General features: G+C 55.3%; 1 protein-coding gene across 8 annotated transcripts in view; it reads left to right on the forward strand.

Annotated features, from left to right (window-relative positions):
- POU2F2 (POU-domain protein) overlaps window positions 3,631-25,910 on the forward strand; it is a 37,835-nt gene continuing 15,555 nt past the window's right edge. For 5 of the 8 annotated variants that reach the window (XM_021093507.1, XM_021093508.1, XM_021093512.1 and 2 more), the window contains exons 1-5: window positions 3,631-3,737; window positions 11,143-11,208; window positions 11,323-11,357; window positions 11,484-11,540; window positions 14,977-15,093. In XM_021093507.1, coding sequence (XP_020949166.1) covers window positions 3,671-3,737; window positions 11,143-11,208; window positions 11,323-11,357; window positions 11,484-11,540; window positions 14,977-15,093 — 342 coding nt within the window. In that variant the 5' untranslated portion in view covers window positions 3,631-3,670. 8 annotated transcript variants of the gene reach the window in all.

Below are 25,910 nucleotides of genomic sequence, written 5' to 3' on the forward strand. Positions count from 1 at the left end.
GCGTCTGTGACCTACACCACAGCTCACGGTAACACTGAGCAAGGTCAGGAATCAAACCAGAGTCCTCATGGATACCAGTCGGGTTTGTTTCTGCTGAGCCACAACACCAGATCCCAGCCGTGTCTGCGACCTACACCACAGCTAATGGCAATGCCGGATCCCTAACCCACTGAGTGAGGACAGGGATTGAACGCACAACCTCATGGTTCCTAGTCAGATTCATTTCTGCTGTGCCACGACGGGAACTCCCCAGGAAGAAATATTTTAAGTTCCTTGATGTTGGGTGCTCCTAAGCAGAACATGGGATGATTTACAGTTCAGTCTTGGCTGAGGGCTACTGGAGAAGGAGTTCTGAGGGCAGGGCTGAGGGTGAAGCAGAAAATGAAGGCTCAAACCCAGAAGTCAGCAAAGTGGGGGAAGAGGTAGATGAGCAGGGCTGGGCAGGCCAGGCTGGGTTTGATTCCAGAATATTGGAGGCCTACTGGGGGATCGAATGGCCCTGCAGCAGGACCAGCCAGACATCCCTTTGTCTGTGTGTCTGTTTGCCACCCCTCATCCTGTTTTCCTATGTGTTTGGGTCCCCAGGCCAGCTTTTCCTAACCACCCCACCCCATCCCCAGAGGCTGCCCTGGCCTGGGCTCTGCTGAAGGCCGAAGTGCTGAGGTGCAGAGAGATGCAGGGGGGTTGGTGTCAACAAACCTTAGGTCCTCCGTCAACCCACAACGTGGCCAGTCTCCCTGTCTCCTGCCAAGTTGGGGGTCTGTGGGGCCTCTCTGAGTTCCCACATGCTGCAGCCCTACAGATAAGACAGCAGTTTGGGGAAATGCTTTGTGTGTCCTCACGCAGAGTGGGAATGTGGCCAGGGGCTGAGTGGAGAGGTTGCCAGACACAGCAGGATCCAGAAAGAGGCTGGGGAACCAAGCCACACAGAGGGTCCCCAGGGGTAGCTGAGAGGAAAAGGCCATGGCTGGGGGCCCTGAGGGGTGAAGAATCCTGCTCTGCTGTCCCCGGTGGGCTGGCTGCTCCCCCCACCACCACTCCCGCCGGGCCCCCAGGGGACCTCGCTCTAATAATGTATTTGATCGACTCGCCGGCCGCGTACAAGCGATTATTGTCTTGTCGGGAGTCAAACGTATCGATCCGGTGAGAAATATGAGCGGAGCAATGGGGCCCGCGTGTCAGTTACCAGCCCCGCTGGCCCTGGGGAGCCCCCTACGTCTCCTTTAATTACCGCTCAGCCCTGAGCCCAGCCTGGCCTCCCCTGTGCCGCCTCCCTCTCCAGCTCCCTGCACCCCCAGTGGCCCCCGCTGCTCCCCAGCTCTCAGGTCCTACCTGCCTTGCTCAACATGGCCTGAGGCCTCTTTTCCAGCTGAGAGGCCACCATCTCTCCTGCCTGAGCATCCATCTCTCCTGCCTGAGCATCCATCTCTCCTGCCTGAGCATCCCTGTTCCTGGCTGCCGGGTCCTACCCACCCAGTGTGCCCCAAGCCCTGCCCCTCTGTCCTTTCTCGGGCAGGTGGAAGTCTCTGCAGGATGCCCTGACTCTGGCTTAGGGACTCAGCCCTGGTCTGCCGGTGATGGTGGTGGAGCTCGCATGGAGGCAAGCAGGATAGGGCAAGCTGGGTGGGGTGCTTTCACCCCATGGAGGAGTGTGAGGAGTGTGTAAGGCTTTCCTCAGCTCTCCACCCCCATACCCCTTAGCTGCAGATCTGGGAGAGCAGTGCCAGAAATGTGTGGTGCTTCTCTTCTTGCTTCAGGTGACATCCGAAAGCTCACTCCTGCCATGGATGATGTTGACTCTGTCCAGGGTGGAGCATGGGGATGTTTGAGTGGGTTTTGCCCCCCTTATGGCCCTCATTCCCAAGTCCCCCAAAACATAAATCCTAAATCAAAACAGAGCTACTGGGCAAATACAGCTTCAAGATAAGGCTCCAGTGTCACCGCCAGCAGACTGCTGCGCAGCAGACCCTCCTGTGTAAAAATCCTGCATCCGAGACAGAGTCAGGGAAAGAGGTGGACCAGGAGAAGGCTGTCTGAGTTGGAGCTCAGCTGATGCTGTGTGGTCTCTGGATCTCCTCTGCGAAATGGCTTTTACAGTGTGGAATGTGGTGGGGTGTAGACAGCAGGGAACTCTCCCTCTGTGCAGGTGTGAGGACAGCGGTCATTTCCATGGTGGGCTTGCCTGTCTGGCCACATCTGGGTGCACAGGGTCCACGTACAGACAGAGAGGCACTCAGGAAGGTCTGCCTGTGTGTTATATCCTGCATGAGTGTGCATGGGTGTGAATGTGGTCACACATGGTATATCGGACACACTTGTGTAGATGTGCCCTTGTGCCCCTGTGTTCACGTGGGGGGAGGAATATCTGTACACAGGAGGGTTGGCAGGGAGAGTTGGTGTTAGGGCCTGAGCACAGAGAGGAGCGTTCGCGTGTGTCTGCATGTGCTTGCATGTGCACACGTGTGTGAAGTGCCAGGGTCCATGTGTAGAAATACTTGAGGATGCGTATGTGAGTGAATACAGGCGTCTGTACGCGCGCGTGCGGTTTCGGGGTCCCCCAGGGAGGGCGCAGCGAGCCCTGCAGGGCTTGGAGCGGGCAGGTGGGCTATTTGGAGGCTCCAGGCTGCCCGGCAGCCTCGGACCGGCCGCAGGGAGGAGGAAGAGGGCAGCGGGCTCGGCCGCGCCTTTGTCTGCGCCGCCTTGCGCCAAGAGTCCTGCGCCTTTGTGTGACCCTCGCAGGTGTGCGCGCAGGGGCGGGGGGGGGGGGTGAGGGGGTGGGGGAGGGAGGGGGACGGGGAAGGGGAGGAGAGCGGAGGGAGGGGCTCCCTCCTCTGCAGCCGGCCCCGCCCTCTGGCCCATTGGCTGGGCGCTGCCGCCGTCTGGCGGGTTCAGAGGGAAACGCTGGGCCGGGAGCGCCGCAGCGTGAAGGGCCCTTAGCCAGGGGCCCCTGTATTGGCCTTCACCGAGCCACCTGCGGCGCCTCATTTGCCCCGTGGCAGACCTCTTGCCGCTCCAGAGCAAAGCACGGCCCTACCGCCGGCCTTACCACTGCCCATGGGCACGCTTCTCCCAGCGGTGACCCCGGACGCCTCACCTGTGGGCAGATACGTGGCTGGCTTCCTCACTCCCCACAGCCTTGTGGAAGCATTTCCTCCTGCCCTGCTTGGCTTTCACATTTCTTGGCTCTGGACCCTTGTGGAGGATACCTCCTTTTCTGGTCCTCAGTCTTTTTGTCTGTCAAATGGGGCCAATAGTGAGCCCCTCAAGAGATGATGCCTGTTAAGTGCAAGGTACAGGGCCTGGCATTGGGAAAGCCCTTTGCCCCCCACTCCAAACTTCTAGCCAGCGTTTTAGTGTTGTTGTTATAGATCCACACTTTCTCTCTCAGACCTACATGCCCTGTTCCAGATGTGTTGGCCCTGTGGAGGTGGCAGAAGGGCTAGGGTCACCTCCTGGGGGAGACAGCCTTAGGAGTTAGCTCCTCCAGCCTGCTTGCCCTCTACCCCATGACCCCTGCTTCCCTCACACACACACATGATTTGGGGTCCTCTGCCTGCTGGGGTGGGCCTTCAGGCATGGGTATTTTCCTTTCCGAAGGGGGCGGACCCTGTGGTTTCCTCCCTGAGTGACTTCCGGCAGAGAGGGCTTGGCCCCCAGAGAGGGCGGGGAGATGACACAGTTGTTCCCCCAGCCCCGCGGGGCGGGCAGCATGGTTCACTCCAGCATGGGGGCTCCAGGTAAGGGGCTGGCCCGCTGCCGCTACCAGGAGCACAGGCAGCACCTTGGGGTTTGTCTTGCTGGGCCTTTGGCCGCCACCCTACCCTTCCTCTTTAGCTGTCTCTTGTGCCCCTTCACGCTGGACCTCAGCAGCTGCCCCTCTTCGCATCCTGGGTCCCCACCCCCAGCTCCTCTTTCCCCTCCCCTTTCATTTCAGTGCCCAGGGCTTCCCACCTCTTCTCCTCTGCGCTGCTGCCCCCCTCTGAAGGGTCTGAGGGGGATGGAGCTAGGTGTTGGGAGCTGGCTCTTAGAATACAGGGACCAGGGGTGGGTGGCGCAAGGGCTCCCCGGGCTGGGGCTGGAAGGCTGAGTTGCTGGACCTCTGAGTGTGTGCGCCTGTGTGTGCATGTGTGAGCGGTCGTTCCCAGTCTTGTGTGTGTGACTGTCCAGGTGTCCCGTGTTGAGGGGCTGTTGTGTGTGGCATCGTGGGGGTAGCCCAGGCAGTGCTCTTTCTCGGTTCACTTCCTCACTCGATTCGCCTCGGATGTCTGCTCCTCGGGGTGCCCTTCCCTGCCCTCCCCATGGAAACTGGCGCTCAGACCCGCTGTTCTCAGGCCCCTCGCCTGCTCTATCTTTTCTTCCTGGCTCTTTTCACTGCCTGAAAATGTATTATATGTTTATGTGCTTATGAACTGCCTCCCCCACCAAATGTCAGTTGACTGGGGGAACATCGTCCGCAAAGCACCGTACAAAGCCATTTGTATTTGTTGGCTCATTTGGCATAATGTGTCCATCTCTGCATAATGATAGTTATCTCCTCGGCAGTGCTGATGGCGGAGTTAAGTGAGGTAATACGGCGTAAATGCTTACCATGGGGCCTGGAACACAGCAGGCGTCCCTACTTCAAGGTTGTTTCATTTGTGGCCGTATAGGTCTGGCTGTGGGTCTGTGTCTCATTTGCGGGCATGAGTCTTGGTTTGGTATGGGTCGTTCTATGTGTGTCAGTGTACGCGGGCATCTCTGATCCGTCGTCACCATGTATTTATGGAGCAGTTCTGTGCTGGATGTTAGAAATACAGCTGGAAAAGGCAGCTTCAGGTCTGTCCTCCTGGAGTCCCTGGTCCAGTGGGGGAGACAGACCTGTCACCAGACTGGCAAGGAGGCACAGGCAGAGGGGTCGGGGCTGGGAGGGGGGAGGTACAGGGAGCTGGGGGAGCCCAGAGACTTGCCCAGTTCAGCCGGTGAGGAGTCAGGGAGGGCTTCCTGGAGGAGGCTTGTCTAGGCTAAGATGTGAAGGATGAGTGGTGTGAGCAAGGCCAGAGAGGTGGGGAAGGAAAGCCACTTGCAGGATGGCGATTATTTTACTAAGGTGACCATATGTGCAGCTGTGTGTGTGTGTGTGTGTGTACATGCATGTACAGTGTAGACACAGGAGCCCAGGGTATCTGCACTTGCGTGCCGTCAGCTCCACCGCTGAGGTTGAATGAGGGCTTTGTATGTGGTGGCCACTGGTTTAGCCCCTTGGGATTCCTCATAGAACTGCCCTGCCTGTGAGGCCTGCCCTGGGTTCTCCTGCCTGGACATGGATTAGTATGTATGTGGCCCAGGCAGGTCTCTTGTCCTACCTGGTCTTGGGCTCCACATCTGTGGACCAGGTTCAAGGGCCCACCCTGGCCATTTCCTAAGATTAGGTGACTCTCGGCGTGTATGTGCACATCTTGTGTGTGTTTATCTAGTGTGTGTGTGTGCGCGTGCGCATGCACATCTGTATCTATCTGTATGACTGAGAGTGTCTGGGGGGGTACATGTATGGTGGTAACTTGGTATATGAGTGTGTGTAAGCACAGGTGTGCTCACACACGTCTGGGTGTGTGTTTTGCATATCTGCTTGTGTCATTGTGTCTGGGCATGTGTCTTCATCTGCAAACATTCCTGTCTGGAATCTGTGCACACCTGTCCCTGTGTGCATTTGCAAGCTCTCCATCCATGTCTGGGGCCCTACCTGGCTGTGGCTGTGGTATGTGTGCTCAGTGGCCCAGCTGCTGGGCCACCTCTTTTGTTATGTCTGCTGCCCAGGACTCCATCCCTCCCTGCTGACACTCAGAAGGGTTCACTCTCTGGAGGCCGCCCAGGGACAGCTGTGGGGTGTGGGGGTGTGAAATGCTACTCCTGGGGAGTCCGGACAGGCCCAGTGGGCGAGCAGAGGTTCCTGGCAGTGCAGACTCTGCCCACAGGCGCTCCCAGGCCACAGCCTTGATTGAGGCGGGCTTTGGAGGCAGGGGACCCAGGGGACAGGCCAAGCAGGGCCAGGAGGGGTGAGGGGCAGCCCTGGGGCCCTCTAAATTTAGCCCCGTTTTCGGTAAGTGCTAACGAGAAGCTGGCCTAAGTCTGCTAAAACCGGCTGGGGGAAATGCAGAGGAGAAGTGAAAGTCCGGGGAGGGAGGGGCGGGGAGGGCGGAGGGGACCCAGGGTCCCAGGCCTGGGGCAGTTGGGCAGGCGAGTGTGAGCCCAGGGGCGTGGCAGACCTGGGTGGGTTTGCCTCGAGGATGGTGGGATCCTAGGGGTCCTGGAGGATTCTGCCTCACTTTTCCCTGCTTGTCCCTCTAAAAAGTTTCTTGCTGCCTGTGATGGGAGAGGCAGGGGTGACCCTAAGCAACAAACCAAACTTTCTGTGCCAGTGAGGTTTTAACGGGGTCTTCTAAAGGCGCCAGGGGGCTGGAGCGTAATAGAGTCACCTGGGGGACTTGCCTGGGTCTCACCCAGGGCAGCTCTGGCCATTTGGCTGTCTGCTCAGCTGAGTGCTGTAGGGGTGCGGGATGTGTGGGAGCTGGGGTGCGGAGGACAAGGGAAACAGAGTGATGGAAATTTCCCCTGAATCCCTTTTGCCTCTCCAGCCACTATCCCTGCAGGGGACACCTTAAAAGTTTAGGTTGGAGCTGCTTGGGGACTGGGGCTGAGGGTCGAAGTGTCAGGCGTCAGCAGGGAGAGGGGATTTCTTTCTTCATTCTTTCATTCCAAAAGCACTATCCTAGACTGCAGTGGTGACTCCAGCCTGGGCCCTGGCTCCCTCTGTGACCTCAGGTGGCTCTTAGTCTGAGATGGGGGTCACTGCCCAGGCGGTGAGGCTATGTTAAGGGGGAGGGGGAGCCCAGGTAAGAGACACTGACCGCCTGGGGAATCAGGGAGGACCTCACAGAGGAGCTGACGTGGAGCTGGGGCTTAAAGAGGAGCAGGAGTTTGCTAGTCGAGAAGGAAGGGTCTCCCCAGGTGGGACAGGAGCAGAGGCAAAGGCCTGGAGGAGGGAGAGCAGGGCCTCGGGGCCACCCTTGTTTATTCAACCCTCATGTCCTGTTGGGGACCCTGAGATGAGTCAGACCTGCCCTTGAGGGGTTCCTAGCCTGATGGGGGAGACATTCTGGGGCCCAGACGGCTACAGCCTTTAGGGCAGTGACGGGGGAGAGAGGACAGGAAGAGGGAAGAGACCCTCCCCTCTGAAGTTGTCAGGAGTGGTGACTTCCTAGAGGACAGAGGGACAAGCCCACACCAAGGCTGTTTGTTAAATGGCAGAGTGATAGCAGGACAAAGGCAGGAATAGAGGGAGCTGCAGGGAGGGACATTCAGCAAACATTTATAACCTGTTCTGAGCTGGGGGTTGCTGGGGACCCAGCGGTGAGTCATGCCAGGCCTGTCCCCCCGCCCCCTGGTCTGGTGGGAAAGGAGCAGGACACAGGTGACCACAGCCTTGCAGGCTTGGGGCTAGGACGGCGAAAAGGCACGACCGACCGTGAGAGAATGTGTTAGTTGGCTGGGGTTGCTGTAACAAAGCACAGCTGACTGGATGGCTTAAACAACAGAAATTAATTTTCTCAGCATTCTGGAAGCTAGAAGTGTCAGCAAGGTTGCTTTCTTCAGAGGCCTCTCTCCTTGGCTTGGAGTGGCCGTCTGTTCCCTGTGTCTTCACATGGTCTCCCATGTGCACGTCTGTGTCCTACTCTCCTCTTCTTATAAGAACACCAGTCATACTGGATCAGGGCAGGGCCCACCCCAGGGGTCTCATTTTAACTTAATTACCCGTGAAAGATCCCATCTCCAAAGAAAGTCACATTCTGAGGACTTCCACAGAGGAATGTTGGGGGCACAACTCAGCCCCCATCAGAGGCCAGGGAGGAGCACGGGCTCTCTGGGGCGGAGGTCAGGTCGGAGGCTGCCCTGCCTGTGAGCAGGCGCTGCGTTCGCTCGCGAGGTGGGGAGGATTCAACCATAAGGTCTGGATGCCCCGTCAAGCAGAGGGAGATGTCTGGTGTGGTCGAGGAGAAGGTTGCACCGGTGGAAAGAAACGGGCAGCAGAGGGTGACAGGGGCCACACCCTAAGGACCAGGACGAGGAGCCTGGGCTTTTCTTAGGAGGTGGGGAGCCACGGAAGGGCTCGGGACCAGGGAGGAAGCTGCCTTGGCAGTGTGGTCGCTGGGCAGGGAGGGGGGCTGGGACAGGGCTTTCCGGGATGCTAGGAGGGGGATTTAGGGCCCATAGGGTTAGCAGTGCCTGGAGCAGGGCCAAGGTCTGGACGCTTTAGAGCCGGGGATCCGGCAGGACTCCTGCTGATGCCCCAGAGTCAGGAGGGGCGGCATCCCTGGCTCCCTCTGTGACTTTGGGTGGCTCTTAGGACCCTTCACCGCTGGGTGCCCCTTCCCCAGAAGCAGGGTCTGAGCATCTGTAGCCTCTGGGCATCTGCCTCCTCACAAGCTTATGCCTTCCTAGGATTATGGGCTGGCTTGTTATTAACTTCAATTTTTTCTTTCTTTGAAAACATGACATACGTACAGTAAAGTGCTCGGATCTTCAGTGTCGTGCTTGATGACATTTTACATGTGTGCACCCACCCGCCACCAAACAGACCATCCAACAGAACATTCCTAACCCCCCACCCTCCCCACAGGCTTCCTCACACCCTTCCCAGATCAGCGCTGCCCACCGCCCCGGCAACATGCCCATTCATATGACCTTAATCATCTGATAATGTCTTGCCTGTTTCTGAATTTCACATAATTGGAGTCCTACTGTCTGTCCACTTGTGTGTCTCACGTCTTTCCCTCGCATCCTGCCTGCGAGATTCAATGTATGTGAGGCAGGAGCTGGTTCTTTTCTTTGCTATGGAGTCTTCCACTGCATGGATATACCGAGGTTGTTGACCCTTCCCTGGTTAAACGGGCCCTTGAGCTATTTCCAGTTTGGGGCCTTTATAAAAGGGCTCCCGAACGTGTGTGCCTACGGCAACGGTGGGCAGGGTGCTCCTTGCACATCCTGAGCTGGGCCACAGGGAAGGGGCAGCTCCCCAGCTTTCCTGAATTTTGCTTGTATCAATTTACACTCCCACAAGCAGTGTGTGACTTGGCTTTTTAATCAGGAATTTAAACCCGAATGGCATGTCATGTCGAGTAATCCTCAATTGCAAAATTTCTGGACTTTTTTTTTTTTTTTTCCCCCAGTTGCTGAGGCTGTCTCAGCTCTCTGTTTTGCTGGCCTTCTTTAAACATCTTGAGTGAGGGGTGGGAAGCACAGGGAGTTTGGGGTTAGTAGATGCAAACCATTACATTTAGAATGTATAAGCAATGAGGTCCTGCTGCATAGCACAGGTAACTATATCCAATCTCTTGTGATAGAACATGATGGGAGGTAATATGAGAAAAAGAATATATTTATGTATGACTGGGTCACTTTGCTATACAGCAAAAATTGATACAACATTGTGACTCAACTATAAAAAAACATCTTGGGAGGGAGTTCCCATTGTGACTAGTAACCACGAGGAGGAGGGTTCGATCCCTGGCCTTGCTCAGTGGGTTAAAGGATCTGGCGTTGCTGTGGCTGTGGTGTAGGTTGGCAGCTGCAGCTCTGATTCGACCCCTAGCCTGGGAACTTCTCTATGCTGCGTGTGAAGCCATTAAAAAAAAAAAAAAATCTTGGATACAAAGCACAGGAGCATTGGACAGCTCCTTTGATAGGGTGGGGATTTGGAGTGAATTGTGGTGTTGGTGGGGATTTGGAGTGAATTGTCAGGGAGACTTTAGGGTCTGGGTCAGGGTCAGGAGTAAGGTTTGAGGCCAAGTTGGGAATTGAGGTCAGATGAAGGGCTTGGACCATTTGGATGAGAGTTGGGAATCACAGTGGGTAAGGGGTCGAGAATGGGTGGGACAGAAACCCAGATTTGTGTGTGTGTAGCGAGGGTGTGCGTGTGTGTGTCTAGGACCAGGAAGGGTTGCGTTTTGAGTCAGTGTTAGGGTGAGCTTGGATTGGGGTGACTGTAGGAGAATCACGGCGGGTCCTTCCAGTCGGTAGCAGTACTGACTAGAAGGGGGACCCATGGAGACCGGGGCTCAGTCAGGGCACCTCTGCCATCTCACTGTGCTCTTGGGGAGGTGATGTCCTTCTCAGAGCCTCAGTTTCCTTCTCTGTAAAATGGGGGTAACAGCAGCACCAACCGCCAACATGAGTTGTGAGTCATACTGAGCACCAGGCTTGGCACGGGTAACACTTTTCCATGACCAGCATCAGAGTGCTGTGTAGAGGGGGCTTTGTCTCCATGGCTCTGTGTCCCCTGCCTGTGTCCTTCCACCTATCCTGGGCCACCTCCTCTCATTTCCTGGGCCTGTGGAACTATAGGATGGTATTGCATTTGGAGGGGCGGGGGCTCTAGGTTGGACTTGGGTGTGCAGTTGCGATTCAAGGCTCCAGTCTCAGGCGAGGTCTAGGATTAGGTTCGAGAACAAGGTCAGGGGCAGAGTCGGAGTCACAGAGCTCAGAGTGGGGCCTCCCGTGTGCCGAGTCCCTGAAGGGAGCCAGCGGGAATGGGGTGTGGACAGGAAAGTGGTGGGCTGGGAAGGGGGCCAGAGGGTGGCTGAATCACACCCCAAGATCTGAGGACCTGCTCCTTTGGGGATCTGCAGTCCCCTCACACCACCTAGGCCCTGCTCAGAGTGGAAAACATGCCTCACCGAAACCCGGTGGGGCAGGACGGGTGCCTGGGCGGCAGCCGGAGGGAGAGGAGGCCCGGGGCTGACTCGCTCCCTTGGAACATCACCAACCTCCCCCTGGGCAGCCAAAGCCTTATGGGGCCAACGGGCACCCTCGGCCTCCCACTGTGCACCAGGGTCTCACGGGGCTGGGGGATGACACTCCCCCCAGCCACCTTCTTGAGGGGTGAGGAGGCCTGGGCAGGATCCCCAAGGCCTGAAGGCCCCCCTCTTGCCCCAGCAGAGGAGGGCAGAGGCCTAAAGCAAAGGACGTGGCTCCCTGACAGAGCCACTTGCAAGGTGGCAGGGGGTCTGGGGTATGCAGGGAGAGGCTGGGGCACTGCTGGTGGAGGTGCCCCAGAACCCTCCTGGCTTCTGAACCCTCACCCCATTTGCATCCCTTCTCTTTCCCCAGAAATAAGAATGTCTAAGCCCCTGGAGGCCGAGAAGCAAGGTCTGGACTCCCCATCAGAGCACACAGGTGAGTGGGGAAGGGAGCAGGGAGGGAGGAGGATCACTAGGGGTGGCAGGCAGGGGTGCTGTGGGGGCCTTCGGGTATGGCCGGTGACAACTCACCCTTTCCCTGTCCTTGCAGACACCGAAAGAAATGGACCAGACACTAACCATCAGGTCAGGAGGGGTGGGGAGGGTGAGGTGGAGGTGGCGGTAGAGGGGAGCTCTGTGGGGGAGGGGGAGGGTATCAGAAGCTGCTTCAGCTCACTGTTCCCATCACCTACTCCACCTTGCTCTTTGCAGAACCCCCAGAATAAGACCTCCCCGTTCTCCGTGTCCCCAACTGGCCCCAGCACCAAGGTAAGCACCTGTCAGAGCAGCCAGGGGCAGAGGGGAGGGCTGTCCTGTGATGGGTCGGGTTTGGCGTTTGGGAGAAGGTCCCAATGCCAGCAGTGGGCCCAGGGCCTCATACCTTGGTGAAGGGACTCCTCCGCCCCTTCTCACCCTCGGGCTCCCGCCCCAGGCCTGTGACTCACCCGGCTCCTTCCCCTTCCCTGGGGGGTGGGGGTGGCCAGGGAAATCCCCCCCAGAGCCCCAGGGCGATGAACAACAGGAAGCCGAGGGCCCCGCCCCCATCCCAACTTCCCTGACCGAACGGGGCCTGCCCTACCCCCACCCCCCACCGCACACTCGGGCCAGCCCGGGAGTAGGGGGTGGAGACCCAGTGAGGATGGCGGCGAGGATGCTGCAGGAGAGCATGATGGGGGCGCTGGAAGTGGCCAGAGAGAGCAAATCCCAAATCCACATGGGGCCCTCTTGCTGGGCGCTGCTGGGCTTCCTGGAGTGTCTGGGGCCCACATCTCCACCTTCCAGTCTGGTGGCAGCTGGCAGGTCCAGAGGCCAAAGACAGCACTGAGGGCACAGGCCAGACTCCTGACCCTGACCAGAGGTGGCAGGAGGACAGGCTGGGGGCGCTGGGAACTGCTCTGTGACCATGGGAAAAGCACTGCTCCACTCTGGGCTTCTCAGTTTCCTCTTCTCTAATGAGGGTGGGGACAAGCAGATTGGAGGACCTCTGAGGTCCCTTCCACCCTCGCGTGCCCTGATTGCCGCTTGGTGGGCAGGGGTCCTGTCTTAAGCTTGTTAGACGGGACCTGGGGGGAAGGGCTCCAACTCTGACCAACTTCGCTCTAGTCTCAGTCCAGGCTCTGGCCGTGGCCCCTGGAGTGGACAATGTCCATCACCGTCCCCCCTTCACCCGCTGCCCCCCATCCTTAGCTGAATCTTTGCAGCCTCTCCCTGCCCCGCAGCAGCCCTGCTTCTCCACTAGGAGACCATCGGGGCCCAAGGAAGAAAGGGTTCTCGCCCCGCTTCGCCAGCCTGGGCCTGCTTCCTGGGCAAGCCCGTGGCAGGGAGGGTAGTGGTGGCCTCTGGCTCCGGGTCTCCGTCCACGCTGCGTCCTGCTCTCCACCCTGGAACTTCACCCCCCATCTCTCTGCATCTCTCTGCATCAGTCTTTCCCTAGCTGCAGTGATTCATGTGCTCCCATCTTGATTTCAGGCAAACGCACACACCACCGTGTACTATCTATTATTTACATCCTAATTTTGTTAAACGGGCTCAATTTTTAAAAACATTGTATTGTGGAAAATGTGAAGCAGATACAAAAGTTGAAAGACCATAGTGAAAACGAACCTCCAGGTATCTGTCAATCAGCCTCAACAATTATCAGCTCATGAGCTGGCTTGCTTTTTCAACAGCTGAAATAAAACATTTTTTAAATGGAAATTTCATGAATGGAAAACCAGAATCACTTGCCATGGAAATAAATACAATGATTATCAAAATGCACCCGGAGAGGCTTGCCGCCTATAGGGTACAATCCTGAAGCCAGTTCACGGTTTGTTAGAAAGGGAGATTAGCCGGGTTGAGAGGTGGCAAAGACATCCTGGCTCCTAACTGAGACTTTCTTAAGAGACCCAGAGAGTGAAAGAACCCTGAGAGGAAGAGTGGTCTCACCATGCCACACAGTGTGGGTTTTTAAAAACTTTTAATTAAATATGACACACATGTAGATCCTCAGTGGACAGCTCTGTGGATTTTCACAAACTGACCACCTGTGTCGCCAGCACTGGATCAAGATGTAGAACACAACCACACTTCCAGAAGGCCCTTAATTCCCTGCCGGGGGCAGCCACTGTCCTGGTTTCTGGTGCCCACTGTGATTTTGTACTTCATCCCTACCCCCCTTAGACTTTCTGACACTTGTATCCTGTCCTTTGGGCCATGCCACTCACCCTCTGTTGTTTGGCTTTTCCCAGGCCTCTGTCTGTCTGTTCCTCTCAGTCTGTATCACAAATGCCATGTTCACTCCTTGCCAAGTCACGGTGTCATCTTGCACAAGGCGCTGTCCCTCTCTGGACCTCCTTTTGCAAAATGGTGCTGGGACCCTGGGATGAAGGATGACCCCTAATGTCCCCTCTGGGCCTGGGAGTGTGCGAGTCATCAAGCCATACCTTCTCCCCCAGCCAGGCCTCTAGGCAAGACCCCCCCCCCCGCTTTTATTTCCTGGTCTTTTTTGGGCCACACCCACAGCATGTGGAGGTTCCTAGGCTAGGGGTCGAATCGGAGCTGTAGCTCCCGGCCTACAGCACAGCCACGGCAACACCAGATCCAAGCCGAGTTTGCGACCTACACCATAGCTCATGGCAACACCAGATCCTGAACCCACTGAGAGAGACCAGGGATAGAACCCACGTTCTCATGGATACTAGTCGGGTTTGTTACCTCTGAGCCACAACGGAACTCGGGCAAGCCCTTTTTATGTGGGAGAGGAAGAAAGCCAGAACTGCTCTAAGCTGGTCTGTCCTGTGTGGTTGATTCGAGATGCATCTGTATCCTCCACAGAGAAGAGAGGAGGGTCTCAGTGGACTCTGGGGATGGAGGCTGAAAGCTGGCAGCATCTGGGCCACACATCTGGCCTGCAGACACCCTTTGCTGGTGCTAGAGTGGTTTTGCTTTAGGTTTTTGCTGGCGGGAGCAGAGTGGGGGCTGGGCAGGCCTCTGCTTCAGGCAGGCGGGCACACTCTCTCCAGCCCACCCTGTCCACACGTGCCCATGTCACCCATTCGTGCAGTCTGCCTGTTTCCTTATGCATTTGAATTCATGACCCATGTTCTAAGGTGGTGATTTTTATTTAATACCCTAAGACCCTTTCTTCCGATCAAGTCTTACTCCACTGCACGTGTAAGAGATGCCCTTCTAGGAGTTCTCGCTGTGGTGAAGTGGGTTAAGAATCCAGCATCATGGCAGCTGTGGCGTAAGTTGCTGCCTTGGATTTGATCCCTGGCCCTGGAACTTCCATATGCTGCTGGTGTGGCAAAAGAAAAAAAAAGAAAAGATGCCCCTCTGGCTGAAGCCGAGGGATATGGGACCCAGCGCCCCCATATTTGACATCCCAGGGCCCTCCCTGACATCATTCTCATTGGACAGATGAGGCACTGACCCCCAAGGGGGTAAAAGTGCTCTCTGAAGGTGATCCTCTCCGGTTGGGAGTTTGGCTGCAGAGAGTGTGTTGGTCTTTCCTGACTGATGTGGAAACTGAAGTCAGAGGGGTGACACCGAGGGCCCCACTGGTCACTGCAGTTCTCGCCTCTGCATCCCAGTCTGCTCCTCCTGTGCCGGTGTGGGGCTGCCATTGCCACACACGTGCCCTCTCTTTGGTTCGCAGGTGGGCATTCTCTCTGGCCTCCACTTAACATTCTGGGGTCCCGGACCCTGCCTCTCTCCCCCCCAGATCAAGGCTGAAGACCCCAGTGGCGACTCAGCCCCAGCAGCACCCCCACCCCCCCAGCCGGCTCAGCCGCATCTGCCCCAGGCCCAACTCATGTTGACGGGCAGCCAGCTAGCCGGGGTAAGTACCGGGGGTGCACAGAGCCAGGGGTGGGGGGTGCCAGGGCCAGCGTCTCCCATCTGTTCCAGGACTGGTGGCCTGGGGTGTCCCACTGGGGCTGTGGCCACTCTCTGAATACCTGCCTCTTGCCCTCCTCTGCCCTCACCCCCCTGGAAGACTCATCCCTAACCCGCTTGGCTCAGGCACTAACCCCATCTGCCTTCTCTGCTCCCCCCATGCCCCTCCTCGGCCCATGCTGCCCCTGCCGGCCCGCAGCTCACGGCGCTGATGCCAGCTCAGCAGCAGCTCCTCCTGCAGCAAGCGCAGGCCCAGCTCCTGGCCGCCGCCGCCGCCGCCGCCGCCTCCTCCACCTCCTCCTCCTCCTCCTCCTCCTCCTCTTCCTCCTCCTCTGCCTCCTCCTCCACCTCGCAGCCCCCAGCCTCCTCCGGGGGAGGCGACCTGCCGCCACCACAGCCTGCCAGCCAGCCCCCCGGGACCCCACAGCTCACCCTGTCCCAGCCCATCCAGCTCACAGCACAGGTAAGGGCAGCCAGGGGGGCACATTCCCTCCAGCCAAGGCCGTGCAGGGGGCCGGCCGCTCCACCACCAGTCATGGGCCAGGCAGTTCCCAGCAGCCCTAAGAGGCCTGGGGAGATGCTGCCACCCATTTCTCAGAGGGGTAAATCGAGGCCCAGAGGGAGCGCACCCTCCATGTGATGGGAGTACCTGACCACCTGCTTTCTGTGCATCTGGGGTTCACAGCCTGTGGGGAGGCTGACCCACTATCCTCAGTTGACGGCTGAGGAAACCAGGGCTCACTTCCCTGAACACTGCCGATGTGGGTACAAAACGAAAGGCCGAGAATCAGAATTGGTGCCTCCACGCGGTGTCCCGTGGCTCATCCAGTGAGATGCTCTTTCCATAAGGGGCCTGTGATCCATGAGTTAGGAAATGTTGCCTTCTGGAAACTTCTGGGGTACATGGAATTGTGCATTAGTGGCTTTATTCGTTTCTAGAGTTGCCATAACAAAGAATCACAAACTAGGCAGCTTAAAACAACAAAAATGGAACATCTCAGACCAGAATTCCAAACTCAAGGTGTCAGCAGAGCTGGGCTCTCTCTGAAGGCTCTGGGGGAGAATTCCTCTTGGCCTCTTCTGGCTTCTGGGTGTGCAGGACATGACTGGCTTTCTCGTAAGGGATCACTCCAGTCTCTGCCTTTGCTGTCACATGGCCATCTTCTCTCTCTTTCTGTGTCTGTTACTGTGCCCAAATTTCCCCTTCTTGTAAGGATGCTAGTCATTGGATTAGGGTCCACCCTCATGACCTCATTTAACTGGATTACATCTGCAAAGACCTTATTTCCAAATAAGGTCATATTTACAGAGACCAGGAGTTAGAACTCCCATCATATCTTTTTGGGGGACAGTGGCCAACAGACTTGCCATAAGGGGAGCTGGTGGCAGCAGAGTGAAAACTGGACAGGCTGCTGTCTCCAGCCCAGCCCCTCCACACCCGCGCATGTCACTCATTTGCGCTGTCAGCTTGGTTTCTGTAAGCATTTGAGGCTGTGGCCTGTGTCCCAGGACACTGAAGGTCCTGAGACGTCCTGCAGCAAGGGACCCTGTTTAACTTGCCTGAGCTGTGCGTTTCCCTCCCCGACGGCTCCTCAGACTTTTCTCTCTCCCTCTTTCCACCCATTCCATGGGACCCCTAGTGGCCATTCCCCTACTGACCATTTAGACCGTCCTTAACACTGAGCCAGTCTCTGCCTCCTTAGAACTTCCAGCCACTGGGCCTGGCTCTGCAGAAACCCACAGGGAATCTGGCCTCGCTGCTCCGTGGCGGTCTTCCAAACAGAGCCTCCCAAGGCCTGGCTCGCCATGGTTACCGAATCTAGCCTGTCAGATGCTGCCTTTGTACCAGGCACTGTGCTACTGTAACATCCTTGAACCCACAAATCCTCACATGGCCAAGGCTTGGTGGTGGGCGTGGGGGGTGAAGTAACTTGCCTGCCCCAAGTCACACCGTGAGCTCAAGTGGCTGAGGTGGCCTGGGAGCCAGGCCCGGTAGCCCAGGGCTCTAGCCCGCAGCCCTCCCATCCCGGCCCCGAGACCCCAGCAGCAGGTGGTCCATTTGCCTTGTAGCACACATGTGGCTCTTCAGCGAGCAACTCCGAGGCTCAGGGCTCCTCTCTAGCAATCTTGGTTCCCTTGCTCCTGTCCTCCTTTTCTATCTGGAAGCCAGCCCCTCCCTTTACGTGGACAGGGCTTCTCATCCCTTAAGCCCCAGCTCGAGGTTCCACACCTCCAGGAAGTCTTCCATGACTCTCCTTCTTTCATTTGGTTTCATTTTCCACCTCCTGTCTCCTCTGGAGGACCCCAGCCCATGCCTCTCCTTCTGCTGCAGCCCTGATCGCCCAGGGCTGTGTCCAAATATGCTGTCAGAAACATTCTTCGAAGGAAAAAGTCCACAGGGGGAGAGGAGGTTCAAGGGCAGCCTAGTGCAGACCCAGCCAGGCCATTATCCCCTGTGAGCAGCAGACACTCCTGTTCACACAACCCCAGAACCACCTCCTCCAGGCTCCCCATGGACCCTGGTAGCAGCAGACCAACCCTGTGCCCCCTGCTAGCCCGCCAGGCCCTTTCCTCTCACTCCTTCCACCCCAGCTTCCCTGTTTTGATCACCACCCATCCTCTGCAAGTGCAAAACTGGGCCAAGGCTGTTTCCTGGGAGTTCTGTCACCCTGGGATCTCATTTCCCCAGCAGACCGGTGTTTATCCCTACCACCCATGAGTGGGACACCGTGCTGTGCCCAGGCCGCAGTGGGGACCACGGTCCTCCTGCCCAGCCACCCCGGCCCTGGGCTGGACCCCCAACCCCCCTGTGTCTCCTTTGTACGCCTGCTCAGCTCTGTCCTGCCCTCGTTTCATAGACATTTCCTGCCTCCTGTGTCAGGCCCTGGCGGGAAGCAGGAATGACTCAGACCCAGCCTTGCCCCTGAGGGGCTTCCAGTCTCATAGGGAAATAGACACACCAAGGAGCCCCAAAGAAACGTTTTGCTTGAAAGATACGAAGGGAGTTCCCACTGTGGCACAATGGGATTGGTGGTATCTTGGGCATGCTGGGACATGGGTTCGATCCCTGGCTTGGCATAGTGGGTTAGGGATCCAGCATTGCCGCAGCTGCGGCATGGATCTGATCCCTGGCCCAGGAACTCCATATGCCACAGGGCAGCCAAAAGAAAAGAAAAATACTAAGAAAGTCAAAAGCACCCATAACCTTATCACTTTAATATTACATTAAGTACGAAGGGAAAATCCCTCTTCTGTCCCTCTGACACCAGCTTCCAAAATAACGTCAAACAATTTGGCGGGAACCTCCCTTGCATCTCCCCAGCTCGTACAGATGAAAGGACGATTATAATACAATTTTACAATTGGCGCGTCCATTGCTTGGCACCATGCTTTCCACCGAGGAATGCATGGATATTTACTGAATCAATAAGGGATGTTTTGCTTCAGCTTTTCAAAGGTAGGGAAGACATTTCTCTAGGGGACTAATTCAGAATGTCTGGGTTAGGGCAGGCATTGACTGAAAATTTATATTAACTGTTAAAACATCATTTTGTATTTGGAGAGTGGAGGAGGGAGAATCCCTATTTTCATAATACGACCACAGCAAATAAAGCTTGACCAGATCTTTTAGGTGGGTATGACCTGGTAAGGAAAGGTTTTCCAGAGAAAACCTGCTGGGTGTGGTGGAAATGTGGGAAAAGGGAAGGTGGCCGAGTCTGAGGAAGTCAGGGAGGACTTCCGGGAGGAGGCAGTATCTGAACTGAGGGGGAACAAGGAGTTTACCAGGTGGATGAGCTAGAGAAAGGTGTTCCAGGCGTGGGAATGGCAAATGTGAAGTGAGAGAGCAGGGCAGGCTCTCAGAGTTGGGGGGTGGGAGCCAGCGAGGGCTGAGCTGGGAAGGGGTGTTGGCAGGGCCACAGCCCCACTCCAGGCTGAAGAAGAAAAGGGAACATTTGCTCAGATCATTGAAAAGGTCCAGCCTGGAACTTCAGGCCCCCCGGGATCTGTCTCCCTTTTCATTCGGAGGCGGGCAGTGTGTACCAGCATTTATAGGTTCACAGCTGCTGGCCCAGGGGGAGAAAACATGCCCACAGGCCAGGTTTGCATTGGTGCCCCCCCCACAACCCCTGAGAAGGTGGAGTCAGGACTGTGTGACCTGAGAGTCGGGGAGGGCAAGTCCCCAAGAGGAGGAGGTGGGTTCTGCCGCTTGAGAAGGGGCGGTGGGTGCCAAGTCAGCCCAGCCCCCCACCTGGAGGTGTGTCATCAGTGCACCCACAGGCCCCAGAGTCCAGCAGCCAGGCCAAGGTGTGCCAGTCACTCCAGGACTCCTGGCTTGCAATCTGCTCTTGCTTGTCTGTCCTGGAGTTTCAGTGCGAAGTAGCATGGGATAGGACGCACAATCCACATGGAGCTGTTTTTCCCTCCCCGCTGAATGGTTCTCTGCCCATGGTGTTCTGCCCCAGCCGCCAGGACCTCCTGGGCTCCGTGTGGCAGGGCCAGCCTCTGGGGGACAGGGTACATAGAACATCCTGTGCTAGAGAGAGGCTACCTCTGTCCGTCCCCAAACTCCAATCTTTAGCCCTTCCCCCAGTGGAGGGACTGGCTTGATCACAGTCCTTTATTCATTCAACTAACACTTTTTGAGCACCTTGTGTGTGCCAGGCGTGCATTCATGGCCCTGGGGGGACGGCTGTGTACAAGAGAGAGGCGGCTGCCTTTTGAGGATGTTATGTTCTGGTGGGGAGACAGAGAGTAAACAAGTAAACAAACCAGCAAAACAAGATGGTTTTAGCATAGGTGTAATGAAGAAAATGAAACCGTGCTGCCATAGAAGGAGGAAGCCATTTTTAAGAGGGTGGTCAGGAAAAGTCTCACGGAGAAGGTGGCCTTTGAGGACTGAGGCTTGAATAAGTCAGGCCTGAAGGAAACAGTGGGAGAGCTTAGGAAAAGGCAACCAAGCCTGCAAAGGCCCCGAGGTGGAAACCAGCTGGACTCGCTCAGGGCGCAGAAGGTCTGGCTGGAGCAGAGCAAGAGGGACCAGGTTTTGCAGGGCCTCCTCGGCCAGATCAAGGAGTTTAGAATGCGTGGGTGTGTTGAGAGGCTGTTGGGGGTGGTTAAAGCCAGTGAGGGGCCTGCCCCACTGACCCTTTACGAAGCTCCCTCCAGCCTCATAGGGAGAATGGATTCCAGGGGATGGAGCAGAGTCGGCGTCCCCGCAGGCACCCAGGTGGACAACGAGGGGGAAGGTAGGGTCTGGGATGCTATTTTGTATGGATCCATAGGTCAAGGGTGACTCCTGGGATCTTGGCCTCAGTGACTGGGGATGGGGAGGTGGTTTCCTGAGTTGGGGAAGGCAGGGGAGGAACGGGGTGTTTTGGAAGGTGGGGCTGGAGAACCAGAAGTTTCACTTTGGACGTGGTTCAAAGAGTCTCTTAATCACCCAAGTGGTGACATCAAATAGACAGGCGGATATTTGAGGCTGAAGTTTGGTAGAGAGTCTGGGTGGGAGCTGGCCACTGTGAGTTTTCAGGAAAAGGATGGACCTCCTGGGGCTCCCACCCTCGAGAGCCCATGGTGGGGTGGGGTGGGGTGACGTGAGGTGCATGATACGAGGGTGCGGTGGTAGCAGGTGCTTATGTCGCGGGAGTATGTTGTGATTTCCAAAATGCTTGGAGAGTAGTGTTACTCAGGCTTCGGGATAACCCAGTGAAGAGTTAGACACTATTCTTCCCATTTTATAGATGAGAAAACCAAGGGCCTGAGAGAAATGGTTGCCACTGACAGAGGACCCTTAAGTGAACCAGGGATCAGGCTAAACATTCTACATGTGTTGCCTCATTTAATTCTGTAACCATGAGGTCAGAATTATTGAGGTGTCACCAGAGGAAACTGAGGCTTTAAGATGGTAAAGGACTGCCCGTGGTCTCCTGGCATATGAAGAACAGAGTCAGGTCTCAGGCCATCTCCAGAGCCCAGGTGGTTCCAGGACACCAGGCATCAGGCACAATTAAGGCCCAGAAGAGAGACATAGGTCACCCAAGCAGGAAGCTGGCAAGAAGGCCAAGACTCAACCCTGCCCCCGCACCTCTCAGATGGAAGCGACCCTTCACCTCCCTGGGCTACCCTCCCAGCCAGTGTGGGAGCTCCCTCTGCACTGTTGTAGGTGGTGGGGGCACAGGTTCACCCAGGTGGACCTCCAGGACCGGTGCCCACTGCCTCCCAGGGGGCCACCCCACCGCTGGGCAGACACAGCTGGAGGGTCAGGAAGCCCTTCCTCATTTTGCAGACACTCAATTGCGGTATCATTGACATGCTCCCCCAACCCCATCCCTTTCTGTCTGGACTTAACACTAGGCTGTTCACGTCTCAGTAGAACAGGGATTCCAGAAGGGGGTCTCAATTTGCCGTATCAGGGATGGCAAGTGGCATGCAGGTCGACACCATCCCCTCTGGAGTGTATGCGGCATGTGTGTGTAGCGTGTGTGTGTGTGCGTGCATGCATGTGTGTAGAGGCCTGTGACGGGGCAGGGGGAGTCGGCCCTGTGCGCTGGAGTGAAGCGCTGCACCTGGGCGGCCCTGGGGCCCAGGCCTCCTCTAGTTCCTTCTCGAGGCTGTCTCTTCCCGCCAGGTGGAACCGAACCCAGACGGGAAAGTGGGTGACCACACTGCAGTTCCCCCATGTGTCGTCTAAACCGCGCGTCTCATTCTGCCCCCAGTCTGGGGCCTAGATCCCACCTGTGACAAAGCACAGCCAGTCTGCCCCAAAGCACCACCCCGTCCTAAGCTGTACCTTAGTCATTCACTGAGACTCCGTGGGCTGCCTGTTAGGTGCCTGCACTGGGGTAGGGGGATCAGAATCAGTGATAGATGAGTTTGTGTCTTTCCCTTCTTGGCTTTTATGGGCTGTGCTGGCCCTCTGTGCTGGTTTTTCTCTCAGGTTAGGGACAGAGTGGATGATCCTCCAAATATCCCAGGGGTGGGGGGGGCTGTGGGATGCTGGCATCCATCCTCTTAGGCTAACTTCACCATCTGACTTGGTCCTAACACGCCCCCAAGTGGCTTCAGATGGCATACTGACTCAGACAGCTCTGGGAAGTGGAAAAATGGGGCCTCCTACTGGCTGACTCTAGTCTTGAGCCAGTTCACCGTTCACCCGGCATCTTCTCTCTGTCTCTCCTTCTTCTTCTTTCTTTCTTTTTTTTTTTTTTTTTTTTTTTTTTTTTTTTTTTTTTGTCTTTTTAGGGCCACACCTGTGGCATATGGAAGTTCCCAGGCTAGGGGTGGAATCAGAGCTGCAGCTGCCGGCCTACACCACAGCCACAGCAACACAGGATCCAAGCCACACCTGCAACCTACACTGCACCTTGTGGCAAATGATGGATCCTTAACCAACTGAGTGGGGTTGTGGATCCAATTCACGTCCTCATGGATACTGGTCAGATTCCTCACTCCTGAGCCACAACAGGAACTCCTCTCTCTCATTCTTTAATTCCTTTAGTCAGCCAGCATTTGGTGACCATCCACCACACCCAGGCACCTTTCTGCATGGGGGATAGAGTGAGGAATAAGGCAGACAAGCTGTGCCCTCATGGAGCTGGCACCTACCCTTGTTGAGAAGACAGACAGGAAGCTAACACCTGCTATGAAGGAAGGAAAAGAGTATAATGTAAGAGCGGCTGGGAAAAGAGGAGCGGGTGGCCAGGGGAAGCCTCTCCCAGGAGGGAGCATTTGATAGACACTTGAATGATGAGGAGGGGTCAGTCATGTGTAGATCAAGAGGGGCAGTGGCGGGGGGACAGCACATGCAAAGGCCCTGAGGTGGGGACTTCTTTCTGGGCTCAGTGACAGGAAGGAGACCAGTGTGACTGGATGGGAGTTAGGGAGAGAGAGAGAGAGTCCTAGGAGGTGAGGAAGGCTGGGTCACGCAGGGCCATGGCAAGGAGCTGGATTGTATTACAGATTCGATGAAAACCAGTGTGGCCTTTATGGTTCTATTAATATTTTATTTTTTATTTTATTAAAAAAAATTTTTTTTTGGCACTCCTGTTGTGGCTCAGTGGATGAAGGACCTGGAGTTGTCTCTGTGAGGATGTGGGTTCCATCCCTGGCCTTCCCTCTGCGGGTTAATTATCTGCTGTTGCCATCACTGTGGCATAGGCCTCAGCTTCAGCTCCGATTCAACCCCTGGCCTGGGAACTTCCATATGCGGCAGGTGCAGCCGTTAAATAAATAAATAAAACTAATTTTTTTTTGTCTTTTTTGCCTTTTCTAGGGCTTCTCCCATGGCATATGGAGGTCCCCAGGCTAGGGGTCAAATCGGAGCTGTAGCTGCCGACCTACACCACAGCCACAGCAACGCGGGATCCGAGCCGCATCTGCAACCTACACCACACCTCACGGCAACGCCAGATCCTTAACCCACTGAGCAAGGCCAGGGACCGAACCTGCAACCTCATGGGTCCTAGTTGGATTCATTAACCACTGCGCCATGACGGGAACTCCAATAAAACTATTTTTTTAGACTGTACCCTTGGCATGTGGAAGTTCCTCGGCTAGGGATTGAACCCTTGCCACAGCAGTGACCAGAGCCACTGCAGTGACAATGCTGGATCCTTAACCCACCACATCACAAGAGAACTCCTCTATTAATATTTTAGAACAAGGGAGTTCCCGTTGTGGCACAACAGGTTAAGAACCTGACACAGTGTCCCTGAGGATGCAGGTTCAATTCCTGACCTTGCTCAGTGTGTTAAGGATCTGGCGTTGCCACGAGCTGTGGTGTAGGTGGCAGGTGTGGCTTGGTCCTGGCATTGCTGTAGCTGTGGTGTAAGCTGGCAGCTGCAGCTCTGGGAAATTCCATATGCCATGGTGTGGCCCGAAAAAGAAGGAAAAAAAATACTTTAGAACGAGAACCTAGATTTGACAAGCCACCCCCAGAGGGGTCTGTGGATAGAATTGGCGGAGGGGGGAATCCATGAACTTGGATGGGAAAAAACTTATGTCTCAATTTTTACTATTGTCTAACAGAAAGGCTAGCATTTCCTAATATTAACACAGGGGGCCGAGCACAGCAGTACTAGCAGTGCTTGAACTTTGTCACGGATGGAAGGTACAGATATTTCCGTATTCTGTTACAGTTGCAGACATTTTAAAATATAGTTTTCAGTCATTGCTTTGAAATTATAGTAGTCTTCAGGCCTATTTCTTGCTCTTATTTAATGAGTTAACAAAGAAGCCCATAGATTACTGTTTATCATAATTGAAAATGTATTTGATGACTGTATTTTAATAGAAATGATTTCATTTTGGTTCATTTCATTAAACCAAAACTTCTATATGGTTTATTTTTATGCATTTGTTTTAAATTCTGAGAGGGGTGAGTAGGTTTTGTCAGACACCAAGGAATGCAGAGCACTGGAGTTCTCTCTTGGTGTAGCAGGTTAAGGATCTGGTGTTGTCACTGCAGTGGCTTGGGTTGCTGCTGTGGTGCAGGTTTGATCTCTGGCCCAGAAACTTCCATATGCTGCTGGTGCAAACCAACCCCCCCACCAAAAAAAAAAAGGGAATCAGAGCACAAAAAAAGTGTAGAAAAGAAGTTTGTACTGTGGCACAGTGGGTTAAGAATCCAAACTGCAGCAGCTTGGGTCGCTGTGGTGGTGCAGGTATGATCCCCTGCCCAGTGCAACAGGTTAAAGGATTTGGCATTGCCATAACTGCAGTACAGGTTGCAGCTACAGCTTAGATTCAGTCCCTGGCCCAGGAACTTCTATATACTGCAGGTGCAGCCATAAAAAAAAAAGTGTAGGAAGGAGTTCTCATCGTGGCTCAGCAAAAATGAATCTGACCAGCTCCATGAGAACACAGGTTTGATCCTGGGCCTCGCTCAGTGGGTTAAGGATCTGGTGTTGCCGTGAGCTGGGGTGTAGGTCGCAGACGTGGCTCAGATCCCCCGTTGTTGTGGCTGTGGCTGTGGCTGGCGGCTATAGCTCTAATTCAACCGCTAGCCTGGGAACCTCCACAGGCTGTGGCCCTAAAAAGACAAAAAAAAAAAAAAAAAGGGTAGGAAAAATTTTAGTAGGACTTGTGGGTAGGTTGGATGGATGGGGGATAGGAAGGGAAGGAGGGACTCAGAGCTGACCCCCCACCCCCGCCCCAGTTTCTGGTCTGGGTAACAGTGGATGGGGGAGTGGTTAAGGTTTTCATCTGGACTCCTCACTGTGAGACCTGCTGCAAATTGAGAAGTGTTTTCCCCATCCTTTCCCTCTCCCTGCTGATTCAGAAAGAAATCTGCACACATCTTTCAGGCTTTTGGAAAGAAAGGGGGATTTTCTCTGTGGGTCACGCTCAGAGAGACAGCAGTTAACAAATCTCTTAATCAACAAACTAAGAGTTATAGGAAATCAGAAAAATACTAATAATAACACTTTATTTCTGGCCTTACTTATTTGATTCATTCTGTGGACATTTAATGGGGGATTACCAGGCCCTGCTAAGGGTTAGGAATACAAGGAGGATAAGCCTCTACCTTCTAGAGACCCTATCTTCAAGACTTTCAGTCTAGCAGAGAAAACATGTACAACATAAGCAAACAAATTGCATTCTGAGAAATGCAGTGTAGAGCATGGAGGAGACAGTTTTGTGGGCTCTGAAGTTTACACGAATGTCAGGGTCTTTTGAAGAAAAAGAAGACAAAATTGTAAAGGTAAGATTAAGTATGAAGGTCTTGGAAGGGTCCACTGTATGGGGTGGGGTGGGGGGCTG

This window comes from Sus scrofa, chromosome 6 (genome assembly GCF_000003025.6).
Source record: "Sus scrofa isolate TJ Tabasco breed Duroc chromosome 6, Sscrofa11.1, whole genome shotgun sequence".
NCBI classification, from domain to species: Eukaryota; Metazoa; Chordata; class Mammalia; order Artiodactyla; family Suidae; genus Sus; species Sus scrofa.